The 13,844-nt window shown below is 42.1% G+C and overlaps 1 protein-coding gene across 1 annotated transcript in view; it reads right to left on the bottom strand.

Annotated features, from left to right (window-relative positions):
• Positions 1-2,811, bottom strand: part of fndc5b (fibronectin type III domain containing 5b) — a 39,741-nt gene extending 36,930 nt beyond the window's left edge. The window contains exon 1 of the mRNA XM_085445447.1: positions 2,287-2,811. Coding sequence (XP_085301573.1) covers positions 2,287-2,362 — 76 coding nt within the window. The 5' untranslated portion in view covers positions 2,363-2,811. The remainder of the gene's footprint in view (positions 1-2,286) is intronic.
• Positions 2,812-13,844: the final 11,033 nt, after the last annotated feature.

Here is a 13,844-nt window from a genome sequence, read left to right as displayed (position 1 = left end):
TGAGTGGTAGTAAAACGTGGAAAAGATGAGGTGAAAACCAGAACTGGAGACCACTTGAGTGAAACCTGTGTCTTACTGCTGCAGCCAAACACATTTCAAAAGGTGAACCGGTGAACTGAACACCAGTGTTTGTTCATATATCTTCACTTCTGGCTCTAATAAAACTAACACGATGGCAGCCAGAAGACTTTAAAAAACAGAGAGCAAGGAATCAATGGGTGATGCCGCCACTGCTATGTCTGTCTTTTATATACAGTCTATGGTCAGCAGCAGTGGATAGCTGTTTCTGGCCTGTGCACAGTTTGTACTTCACTATCTATTTTTGTCATTTCGTGCCATTAAAAAAGGAAATTAATGGTCATTCCCAACCCCTGAGCGACCGTGGCTCAGGGGTTGGGAATCGCATCTGTAACTGGAAGGTCGTCGGTTTGATCCCTGGCCTCTCTGTCCTGGTCATTGTGTCCTTGCGCAAGACACTTTACCCTACTTGCCTACTGGTGTTGGCCAGAGGGGCCGATGGCGCGATATGGCAGCCTCGCTTCTGCCAGTCTGCCCCAGGGCAGCTGTGGCTACAACTGTAGCTGCCTCCACCAGTGTGTGAATGTGAGAGTGAATGAATAGTGGCATTGTAAAGTGCTTTGGGTGCCTTGAAAAGCGCTGTATAAATCCAATCCATTATTATTATTATTATAACTCCTGGCCGCTCTACCATCTGTCCTCCCGCTGAAGTCAGCCCATTGTTGCACAATTGCACAGGAAAAACAATTTTTGATTTTATTTGCACCATTTTTTAGCTCTGACTGGACAAGCTCCTTTCAAGCTTTTTCTTTGAAAATATTGTTACCAGGAGAAACGCCGTCAGTCATGTGACACTGTTGCATTAAACCGCTGCAAATATTGAGCACACAATCTTGAGACTTGTTCTTGGAGTTAAAAAGTGTTGTTACAGGAAAAACAAGAATGTACTTTATTTTCTTCCCTCCCTTTCTGCTTGCTGATAACACAATCATCACAGTACAGTGTGTTACATCATGTTGGTGAAATTCATTTTTGGTAGGCGACAAACTCAGTTGAGTGGCTCCCAAAGGCTGCATGTGAATGTGTGTGTATGTGTGTGTTTGCTGATGCAGAGTAAATGTGTGATGTGTTCCCAAGTACTGTACGGGCATGATCCATCGCTATGACTCCCTGTTTGACTGGCCATTTTCTCGCTGTTTATCTTCCTGTTCTCACACAGACACAGAAACAATGCAATGGCAGAGAGGGATTCCCGTCCATTCTTAAAGCGTTTGCTGCAGATTAACAAAAATTCCCTCTTAAAACTACATCCATTCCCAGCCTCGGGAAGCCAAAATATCAAATCTCTAGAGGCCGAGATAAATCCCACATGAGCTTATTGCCAAGATTTGGGCTTTTCACGCGACTGTCATCTATCAGCTTATCATCAGGATGCAGTGTAACCAAGATCTTACGCATGAGATGAACATATGTTGCCGCAGGTTAGAAACATGCGATATCGTACAAGATAGATGAGATAGTCCCCCAGCCCCCAACCCCACACACGCATGAACATATAGGAGGATTGGACCTGCTGTACGTAGAGGCTTTACATGGAAGTAACTCAATCACATTTCACATCCCTTCAGGACACTGGATGGATGAACCTGCACATTTTTAAAGCAGCTACTAGAGATTATCTCCCCAAACAATGAAGAATTTTCAGAAAATGGTGAAAAAATGCCAACTGAAATATTCCAGGAGCCAAAATGATGCTCACTAATATCTTGTTTTGTCTGACACAAGAGAAAGTGGCAAATACTCACATCTGAGAAAATGACCACTGATTGGTCAGTTAGTCAACTAAAATGTAAAGCTCTAATGCTCGTTTAGTCTTTACTTGAATTTAACAGTCATCTGAGAACTTACTGAGCCAATCACACGGTGCCACAAAGACTGGGTTTTTTTTGAATGACACTTTTCTAGAAACATTTATACAAACTGGGATTAAACTGTCACTCTGATGCAGTGTGAGACCAACTTGTGTCAGCCATTTTTTTGGCATCACTAAAGCTCACTGTGTCCACCTATAGCTGATGCACGCACATGCAGTGTGTCACGTCAGGTGGCTTCCCAAAAAGGGATGAAATGCACACCAAATGCATGACATCAGTCAGCTGCTGCCAAATAACACTAAAATAAAAGCACAACGACATGTGTTTAATCGGCCCGCTGCATCAACTCACATTTACTCGCAACGATCGCTCATCAACCTGTGGTAAAACTCACCGGCATTAACGGAGGACGCTGAGAGGAAGCCCAGCAGGAGCAGCAGCACCGCCGCAGACAAGCCTGGTTTAGCCATCCTCCTGCTTCTTCTGGTGAGGCTTCACATCCTGTGCGGCCCATTTATAGCATGGCGTTTAACGGGAGGAGGCGAGCATCCCCCGGTTAGGGTACCGGAGAGAGGAGGTACTTGTTGTACCGGAGACCGGGCTCACCTGAACTTGGACTCTGCAGCAGCAGAAGCGCAACAACGGCCAGAGGAGAGGAGGAGGGTTAAGGGGAGGGTGGGGAAAGGGACGGGGTGGTGGTGGTGCACGATGCCGTTCTCAGTTGTCTCGGTGGACACCTCACAACGACGGCCCTTCGACCACCGGCGGACTTCCAGGCTGGCTGTGATGGAAAGTCGGCGCAGAGAGGATTTCAGTATGCGGAGAGGTGGAAGAAGTGCGCAAGTGCTGCAGAGTGCAACGTGCAGCCACGGCTTATGACTCTCTCTCTCTCTCTCCCTCACAAACACACGCACACACTTGCATCAGTCCTCGCTTATAAGTTACTTGCGAAAAACAAACCAATCCTCCAAAGAGAAATCATCATTTTAGACAAAAAGTAACATATCCGTGCCTGTTGTCAGCTATTTTTAATGAAGCAGTCTGAAACGCTTTAACCAATCAATCATTTATAAAGCACAGACGTTCACTGTTCTATCTGTGCACATGTGTTATTGCAATATCAATACATCTGGATCTGAGAGGACGCTGGAAAGGCCACACAGAGACTGGATCCGAGTGGATCTGAACCCTGGACCTTCTTGCTGTGAGCCAACAGTGCTATCCACCATGTCACCTTGCTGCCTTAACACCACTTTAAGCTAAGTTTTTAACACATAATGCATATTATGCCTTACATTATGATTTCCCAAGTCAAATAAGTAGTTTTTCATGCCTGACCCTAACTGAAGAGTAGCTGGGTGAGAATGTATGGACAGTTACAATATCTAAATAAAAAAATGCATTTGTGATGTGATGATGTCACTGTTGCTGTTTAGGATTGTTAGTTTGCCCCCCCCATCATCTTTTGTGCACCAACAGCCTTACCGAATTCTGGTGCCAGTGATCTTCCAATAGTAAAACTGCACTAAAAACTTTCACTTTCCTGTGGATGTAAGAGAAACACTGATGTCTATGATAGTGCAATAAATGCATTTAAATGCCATAGCTTCAGCCTCTCTTAGACCTTGCGACACAACCGTTAATTTAGAATCCTCTGTACATCATTTACAAATGATGCAACACAAAGGTAAAACATTTCTAAAGACATTTAATGATTCCTAACATTACATAAGCTGGAATGGGATTCCAGAAGCTAAAGGAAGGAAAAAGTGATCCCATGCAACGTTTAATAAAACATGAACTGTATATGTGTAGAAATTAATAATAGGAATGAATCTATAAACAGGAAATCAATTGTGAGTGCGATTTGTCAGTAAAAGGGCTCTTATGTGCAATCGAAGGACCTATTGATCCCATACCCACTCAATCAAATGAAAGGGCTCTGGCAGGCACATAAAATCTTACTAATTGTGTATCCTATATGGTCTCTTAAAGAGAATAACATGCAGTAGTAGGTCAATAAAGGGGACACAAGGGTCCTGCAAAGCTTGTGCACCTTATTAAGAATAAAATTGGGCCAGTGTTTCTCCTGGAGTGTGGCAAAATGCTGTCCGTTGTGCTCATGTATAGGTACTCAGGGACACAGATTACACAGATCAATACATGATTAACATTCTCAACAGACGCCCCTTTAACGTCTCTTTTGCTTCAGGGAGAAGATGCCGATGTGACGCCCTGCTCCTCTCCTTTCTTCTCTTTGCTCTTCAGTGTCTTTCAAGGTTATAAGAACAATTTAAGATGACAACATTCATATCTCTTTGCTGTGCCGCTGACAGTTTTATCACTCAACTTAGGTTCAGACGAGCACAGTCTCCTCCAGTGACCTCTGGTTTCAGCTTGCAAAATAAAAAAAGAAGAGACAAAAAAAAAACCCCACCCTTGAATCTTCACCTTACTGGTGGTCACGCCAGTTGTTTTCATGAAGCATGATGCTGACAGATTTATTTTTGGAGAACTTCTTTTTAGAGGTTAATGTGTTTGGAGAAATGATAAGAAATCATATGCAGATTTAATGTCAGGTTTAAAATAAGAGGAATACTTCATCATTTACCAGAGATCAGAGGGAGATGGTAAAGATCAACACTGCAGTCATAGTATTACATTTACTGTCAGTATGACCCCCCTGTGTAGAGTCGTTGAGCTGAACATGAACAATACAAACGTCTTTGCAAACTGGAATAAACTTGTAATCTCAGCAGTCTCTGCATGCAGTTATCAAAGAATATGGCTTCACATGTAGTTGTCAATAAACCAAGCATATTGCCTAATTAGTAGGCAAATCTTATCAACTGTTTGTCCTATGTAGGATCTGGTACTTGATTGGAGCTTATCTTTTTTTAAAACAAAGACGTCGCCCCCTACTGTTCATTAGAAAGAATGCAGATTTAAGGTGCTTCTGCAGCTGCCAGTGATTTATATAAAACGGCTGGCTTCACTTTACAGACACAGGCAGCAGGAACAAAGCTTTAATATGATCGATTTGTTGGACAACATGAGAAAAACAGTTGTCCAGTGGGTGTTAAAGAGTGTTTTGATGATCTTAGATAGCTGTGTGGATATACAACATTTTAGCTTAGCGAGAATTAGCTTTATCTCACTACTTAGCTTGCTAGATAAGCTATAAAAAAATGTTTGTTGAATCTGGACTGAATCACGTCAACCTCACAGTAAAATAACAAATCATTAAATTATTCCCACATTTGCAATTAGTGTGTAGCACTCAAAGTACGGCTCATTGTGCCTACTTTTTGTTCTTGAGGAGTTGTTTTCCGTTGCCTGTTGAGTTTGGAGTGTACCGGGATACATTTGTCGAAGAGGGTGCTCTGTGTTGAACTCAAGTGGAGCTGATGGGGTACAAAAAAGGCTAGAAGTGGCCTTAATCCATCTGAAGCTTGAGGGGAATGAGCCAGTCTGCAGCCGCTTTGAAGTGGCATTATCGCTCACTTTCTCCTCATCTCTTCTCACTGCTAACCCCCAAACTGCCCCTGGGGGAGTTTAATTACAGTGTATGGTAGTGTGTGTGTGTGCGTGTGTGTATGTGTTTAGGACAGAGGAATATTTATGGTTGAGCCATGCAAATGAAGACGAAAAAGGATCTCAAGTGAAATGAGGTGAGAAATTGTGGTGGAAATTGGACGGAAAATAATGACTTGAAAGAAATTCGAACAACACAAAAGTGAAGGCAGACGGTGAGCGAGGAAGATTTAAGTCCAGCAGAGGGAATAATGGTGGGAGAGGTCAGGAAGAGGAAAAAAGCAGAAGGAAAAGTGTCAAGAGTGTGATATGGAGATAATAAAAATGAGTTTCAGCCCATTGCTTTACTCAACTTTCCCTTAATGACAACCTGAACCCATCCGGCTGTTCAACTCAGCATAGAGGCATCTCTACAATGACACACAAACACATGCACATCATCCATGCATGCTGCTATCCTGAAAAAAAAGGGGAAAAGTGCTTGCCTCAGAGCTGCTGACATCATCACATCTCTTCTCATTCTTGAATATTTGGCCCTTCTCTCCTTGGCGATGCAATTCAATTTTAAGGCTCACGAGACTAAAGCAATTCACCTTACTCCTGTCTTCCCTGCAGGTGAGCGAGCAGGCAGCACAGCAGGGACACGGAAACATATTTTGTGTTTGCAAGTGAATTTAGTTGCTCTGAAAGTGTACACTGCCTTTTACACTCTCTCTGGATTGCCAAAAAAACCCATCAATAATAAATTACTGGTAATACAGCTTTTGTTAACTAACTATTCTCCGTAAATGGAAAGTTTGGAAGTTGGTCATATGTAGGACTGATGCAGCCTGCTTTCCACCACGTCACATAAGTAGGTTATTGTTTTGCCCGAGGATGCTACTGACAGTGGGGTGCATGTGTAAATTTTATGCAATCCCAGTAGGGGATAAGTGCACTCCCCAACATGATCTGACCTGAACCAAAGGCAACAAAAATGTGTTCTTCTTTGTAATATTATCCTGTCTTTCTTCTCTCTCCCCAACTGGTCACAGCAGATGACCCCGCCCCTCCCTGAGCCTGGTTCTGCTGGAGGTTTCTTCCTGTTAAAAGGAAGTTTTTCCTTCCCGCTGTCACCAAAGTGCTTGCTCATAGGGGGTCATATGATTTTGAGGTTTTTTTCTTTGTATGTATTATTGTAGGGTCTACCAAGCATTGAGGGGACTGTTGCTGTGATCTGGCGCTATATAAATAAAATTGAATTGAACTGAAATTGAAAAGGTTCATTATTTCAATTTTTTCCTTGTAATATTTCTGAATTCTGTTTTTATGCGGTAAACTTCTACCTGTTATGTATAGAGTGTTTGTATGGTATTTACATGCTGTATGTTATGAAACCGTTTTGAATAAGTCTATGCATGTATTCATCCTCTGCATCCTTTCGTAAAAACTCTCAAATACACATGGGCAAATAATAATTTGATCCCCTGCTGAATTTGTAAATTTGTTCACATACAAAGAAATGAACAGTCTCTCAAATTTTTATGGCAGTTTAATTTTAATATAGAGAGACAATCATAATAATACTTCAGCCAAAAAAAAGCTAGAAATGGATTTTCTGTGAAATTACCCAGGGAGGCATCTGAGGGAGCTACAGATCGGCTGTGTATCCATGTGGCAGTTGGATCCACTGTTACCAAGAACACCCCTGGTAACACAATACGCTGTGCTCTATCTGATATTCTCGTTTTGGTGTTGTTCCTGGATCAACATTTCATCTGACCAGTCGCATTGTTACGATGTCATAGCTTTGCGACTTAGAGAAGAATACTTGCCGATGTCCACTCAGGAAGAAAATCCAAAAAAGGAGCTGTTAGGGTCAAAATTAGGGTTGGGGTTAAGATATGATCGTGGTTACGGTTAGGGTTAGAGTTCTGGGGTTAGGGTTATGGTTTGGTGTGATGGTGTTTCCAAGATGCTAAACTATGACATCACTACAATGTGATTAGTTCCTTGAAATGTTGAACTTGGATCAACATTACCGCCGTTGATCCAGAAACAACTCCAACACAACAATATCAGATCGTACCTGTGCTATAATGGAATCTTCCGGAACCTGCAAAGCGCATGTACAGGCCAATCTTAGGGTTAGAACATTTAAATGATTCTGAGAAGTGCTGTGGTCAGATGAAACTAAAGTAAAAGTCTTTGGCATCAACTCAACCCCCCTGTATTTTGGAAAATGCTGAGTATGAACCAAAGAAAGCCATTCTCACAGTCTAGCAGAGAGGTGGAAACATTACCTTTGGGCAATACTTTCATTAATACTGTGGTTTTCAGTACTGGGACACGGTCACTCCCACTCTACATTGTAGCCACAGCCACCCTGGGGCGCACTGACAGAGGCGAGGTTGCCGGACACTGGTGCCACCGGGCCCTCTGACCACCACCAGTAGGCAACGGGTGAAGTGTCTTGCCCAAGGACACATTGACCGAGACTGTCCGAGCCGGGGCTCGAACCGGCAACCTTCTGATTACAAGGCGAACTCCCAACTCTTGAGCCACAATCTTAGTCTAAGTTATAAATTATATCATAATTTCAGTCAGCCGCTTACACTTCAGTGAATATAGCTTTATCTTGACATTATGAGATGCACCAAATATAATGAGCACATACAATTCTTCAGTTGTTTTGTGGTAAACAACCTGCATTTTAGTTCATTCTTGGACAGGAAACTGTTCCTATGAGGAATTCTGCACCTGCCTCCCGAGAGTGTTACAGCATGTGACCGTAGCACCAACCAGCAGCACAAAGATGGCAACAGCTTATTTTCTTAAGTGGCTCCGATTGAAGTGCTGGCATCAGCTAAAGAGGCTGTCCTCCTTAGAAGGAGAAACCAAGGAAAGCTGGGGAGAGAGCGCGATGAGTTAGAAAGCATATGAGAGCAAGAAAGAGAGAAAGAGAAGTCCACGGTTGCTCCTGACGTAAGCATCTTTTCTTAGCATCCCTTTATGTCTCTCTTCCTGCAAGGACAGATGCCCAGCGCTGAGGGTGGAAGCCCCTGTGTTACCTAACAGGAAGCCGCTGGCTCGGGTGCTGTCACATTTCATGCATGTGTGCGATAGCATGATCACGTTGTGTCGACATGTTAAAGTCACTTTCAACTCGTGCAGGGTTTCCAAACTCAAAGGTTTAACTGTAACTATAATGGAGCTGGACTGAAATGTTGCATGTCTGCCGATCCCTATATTCAAAAAATGCTAAACTTGGCCTTCCAGTTAATCTGAGATTAGGCCCAGTAGACTGATCTAATTAGCCCCTGAACCCTCACATCACACTATAGTTGATTGTTTGGTATTAAACTGTAGAACAGTTAGCTATGTATCCAGGGATATAATACCACTAATGTTGATGTCTATTATTAAATCATCCTTCCTCATTCAGGCTCTAATGGGATATGCTCTGGCAAATGAAATTATTATGGAATTAAACTCATTTTGCTGGGAGAACCCCTCAGGAGCCCCCTCCAACCTGGAATTCCTCTTTAGCAAATATAGCTACTCTCATATCAGCATCTTCAACCCTCTAATCCCCCATCAAAGATTTATTCAAGCCAAATGGCTTTCCCACTAAAGCCCTTACCGACCTGCAAAGCTCTGGATTTCTTTGCATTCTGGGGCAGTATGCATAATAAGTTTTTCCCACTTTAACACAACAGCTAAGTTAATGTTGAGCATAGTGAGGTGGCTGGTTCTAGACTGTATATAAAAGATGGACAAGCCACCATGCTGCTGCTTGTTTCGGGAATCTACAATCTGACTCCAGGTGAGCCATGTGTGGTTTTAATGGAGTCAGAAATGATCATACCTGGATGAGAGGGTAAAGGGCAAAGTTACCAGCTAACACTAACCAGCTTAAATAACAACAGTCGAAGGGATCAGTGTGTACAGTTTATGGATGCAGCTTAAGTAATGGACTAATAAATTACTAGAATTTCACTCTCCTGGGTGGTTTGTACTAGAGATGGCACGATACCACTTTTTTATGTCCGATACCGATATCATAAATTTGGATATGTGCCGATACCAATATGAATCCGATATAGTGTTTTTTAATCAATAAAACTGTTTTTTAATATCTTGCTGAATTTTGTATAAGTTCATACTCAAGTTTAAATAAACAACAACACTAAAGCTATTCTGTTATACCTGTATGTAAAAAATACACTGCACCCAAAATATTTCATAGTTCAGCAATACTGATCAATCTAATAAACGTAAACCTACTCAATCCTTCCTATTCTGGTATTTTAAAGAGTACTTAGCAGAAATCTTAAGCAACCTAACTAATAGGGTTGCAAACTCCCAGCAAAAAAAAATAAAAAATAGGGAACCACCCCCCAAACCTCCACCTCATGATGCTTAATCGACGTAATCAACTTTAATTTGATGCAGTGTGGAAAAAAAATGCACAGAAAGAAATTATTTTTGAAAAATAATTAAATAGATTCAACATCTTCCTTCAACAGAACTGCAGACTGTACAGATGGTATCTTCCCAAAGGAAAAAGTAATATAGCTTACTAGGGTATATTAGACTTAACAGTTATTATATACAGTAATGGACTTTGGGTGTAAGATTCAGATAATTATTGATTAAAAGCCAGACATTTTAAATGAGAATAAGAAAGAAAAGTATGTCTTTGTGCCCCCTCTTCCCTGTTCATGCCCTATCGGCCCCCCTGGCTAAACTTTGCTAGATCCGCCCCTGGACAGTTACCAGCCGTCAGCTGCGTAGAAAAAGATCCTGGTGTAGAAAGTAATATTAAATAAATTCTAACAACAGCTTATCAAGCTTAAACGTGCTGCTGTTGTTCAGCCGCTGGTTTCCTCTTTCTGGCGCGAAGTGGGCAATAAACAAACAAGAGAGACGGAGTCGTGACAGAAAAGCCGATCAGCTGATCATTAAGCAGTTTCATGATTGAAGTAGCAGCAAGAAGAGGCAGTCGCTCCAGGTATTGGTTGTTAAGCTTAACGCAGGAACGCTTTACAAACATTCAGAGATGAACTTACACACTTGCTTTACTTATCTCTGGGATAACCTTCTCAGAGATGAAATGCTGGTTTGGTAGCAGGCTTCAAATACACACAGCCGCTCTATGATGTGAGCACACTGCTCCGACATGCTACGGTTATGAGCAGAGTCAGATTACATTTTTTTATTTCTCTCCGATCTCTGATCCAGTAATTTACGTCAGTATCGGACCGATACCGATACGTAATATCGGATCGGTCCATCTCTAGTTTGTACCACACAGCAGCCCATTGTATTAGCCAGATAATTGCATTACAAATGCTTTTAAAGTCTCCATGACCACAAATACTGTGGCGCGATCCAGTTAATTAGCTCGAATCAGAGGAAGCCTATTTTGGCACACCTGTCATTCAAAGCATGCCCCTAAGCCTCAACAAAACACAAAACAGGTGAGCTCTGAGGGAAACTGGTGTGTTAACATGTTTGCACTCTGGTACAAAGGTGTCAAAGTATAAGTTTGCTGTATGTAGCTTCCAGATTTAAAAGGCGAAACCAGTTTGTAGTACCTTCATTACTTAATAAGTTCATAGTCTTAATAACTTCACCTGAACTTCAGGTGTTATTTAATGCAAAATGGTGTTCATTGTCTGAGTTGACAAAGCAGGGCATGCTTGTTTTGGTTTATTCTTGGTTTTATTGTCATGTGATTGACAGGGTGTACTGTTTCTCGAACTGATTCCCCTCACTCATTGCTTACGGTTTCAAAACACAGTCTTCAAGGTGAGACTTTAATAAAAAATGGGTGATAACTACATCCTTTATAAACAGTCTGTGGTTGTAACATCTTACACAAATGATGACATAGTTCTTTTGGAAGAATACCCTAAAACCTTTTTAGGGGTTGGTAAAAACGAGGCATTCGTGTTTTCTATAGTGGTCCTCCATGGACTTAGGCCTTATCCTTCAATATAAGAGTGAAATTAGGATAAAATTTCAGGTGCAGCAACCATGTATTAACAAAGAGACTTTTGGGGGAGAACCTATTTGCAACTGATTTCACCTAGCAGCTATCAGCAACCAGTCGTCAACTGGGAGCTGGAGGTTGCCAGGGAGTCTTTAGGTCTGTGTGACTGATGCCTCCAAAGGTTGAACTCATTCGCTTATATAGAAACACTAAAAGTCAGCCAGAGATGAGTTTTCAGTGCACTCACAATTTTACGTATGTAATATTAATTCAGTAAAATAACTCTTTTTGGGGGTAGGGAGGGCTTAGCAAACAGTCGTGTTCACTGACTTTGAAATTGACTACTGTAACACCTTGCAGTCTGATGCTATTTTGCTCTTTCACGCTAACCTTATTGGAGACGGGTGTCCTCTCGCCCCCTTTTTGCACCATCATGTATGTGAAAGTGTGTAAAGAAGAGGAGAGAAGGCGAGGTGAGACGAAGGGGGGGAGAGCCTTTGATGAATAACTGCGGTACTGATGCTGACAGCACACTTCAGTAAGAGACCGTGTGTGTGTGTGTGTGTGTGTGTGTGTGTGTGCGTGTCTGTTTGTGTGTCTCTGTCTATCAGACGAGAACCAGGGATCCATCAGTACTGGTTCTGCTGTCGTCATATCTGCTTTTAAACCAATTCCAGCATTCATTCCCGACTATTTGAAGAGTTTTTGATGAATGGGAGTTTCCCACCATCCTGACTCTCACTCCTTCGTCTTCCTCCCCACCTTTCTCTCTTAAGACTCGAGCACCAGCACAGGCTGACACTGAGCAATCTTGATTTTCTCATCTGTTCACTACACGGGCCCGTTTTCCAATCTCTAACGCACCACTGATTCCTCCGAGAGACAAACACACATGCCATCGTGCTCTTTCTCCCTCTCTGTCTCTCTTCTGGCTCCAGGCTTGAACATTATTGCCAGTGTCCTCTCATTAGGTGGGTGGAGTGGGGGCACGTTTAGCATCTTTGCCAGATTGAGCTGAGCAAATACAGCTTAAATTGGGGCTTCATATCTAGGAAACATCCATACATCACCATCATCATCACCATCATCATCATCCCCACCATCAGGCTCCTTTCCTTGCCTCTCCACTCTGTTCCTCCCTCTCCACACAGTTTAATGATCCTACTATTCACCGAGCGTTTCCTTCATTAGCATTTCAGTAATGTCGCAGCCGCTGGGAACAGCGTATTGATGTGAGAGCCTTTTTCAGTCCATCATATTAAGGTGCAAGGAGAAATCATACGATCTGTATGATTTCTCCTTGCTCAGGAGTACAAATCATTACCATTGCATCTTCATCTGCAGGGGTTGCGTATTATTGCCGGCAGCTCGACAATTACTGACATAACTCTGAAGTTTACTTTTCAAAACAAAGCGTTTGAGTTTTTAAGTTTCAGCTGAACACACTGTGGGGCTGACCATTAGGTCAAATGATGGAAATGGACAAAAGGTGCAAGCCACCAGTAACTCAACTGTGAATATGCCCAGTTGGATGTGTTGTGCTCAGTCAGCTAAAATTAACAATTAAAACAACTGGTTTGGCTCAACGACTGCATTAGTTTTTTGGGGGTTTTCGCCCTTGTATCATTGCCAACAAAGCAAAGCAGCATCAGGGAGAATTCATTTCTTTTGTTAGCTATTGTAAACTTAATAGAATCACAGATGTAAGCACAGAAGCACATTTTCAACAGTACTGCACGATGAACAGAAAACACAAAGTGCAATCTCAGTGTAGTAAAATAGAACGGGTAGAATAGAAAGGGTGTTTAATAAAAAATTTAGTCTTTGGGGAAACTTTTGCTTGACAGAGCAATTTGCAGTTTAATGTCACCATCACTCACCATCTCCAATTCAAATCACTGAAACGTATCTGCCGGCTGCATTTTGTGGGGTTGGTGCCTTTTGGTGCATTTTAATGGAATGATTTGCCAAATTATGTGGCTACCTGTGAGGTACTGCTCAAGTTTTCACATCAGCATCATTTTGTGAGTGAAATCAGGCACATAGTACTAATTTCTTGGCCTGTGTCATGTACCCATGTAGTTTTAACTTAGAAATTCACCCTCTTGCACAAGTATGTGGTGTGGCTATGGCAGTGGGAAAAAAGTGAACTTTGAGGTTTACCAATAGTCTAATTTTAACCTGTAATAAAATCCAAAGGGAGGAGAGAGAGGAGGTGGGTCACTCTGTCTATGTCCAAATATGTAGCTCTGCATTTGTGTGTGTGTGTGTGTGTGTGTGTGTGTGTGTGTGTGTGTGTGTGTGTGTGTGTGTGTGTGTGTGTGTGTGTGTGTTCGCTTACATACATTGTCTGTTTTTTGTGTGTGTTTTTTATAGAAGAATGAACACATTCCTGTGTCTGCATTGACTGAATTCCCATAATCCTTTTCTCTGCACAGCCT

The sequence above is a fragment of the Copadichromis virginalis genome, linkage group LG22 (assembly GCF_057382275.1).
Source record: "Copadichromis virginalis isolate Kocher_CV1m ecotype Utaka linkage group LG22, C_Virginalis_male_GT1.1, whole genome shotgun sequence".
Classification (NCBI taxonomy): domain Eukaryota; kingdom Metazoa; phylum Chordata; class Actinopteri; order Cichliformes; family Cichlidae; genus Copadichromis; species Copadichromis virginalis.
This window is presented reverse-complemented; position numbering and strand designations above follow the sequence as displayed.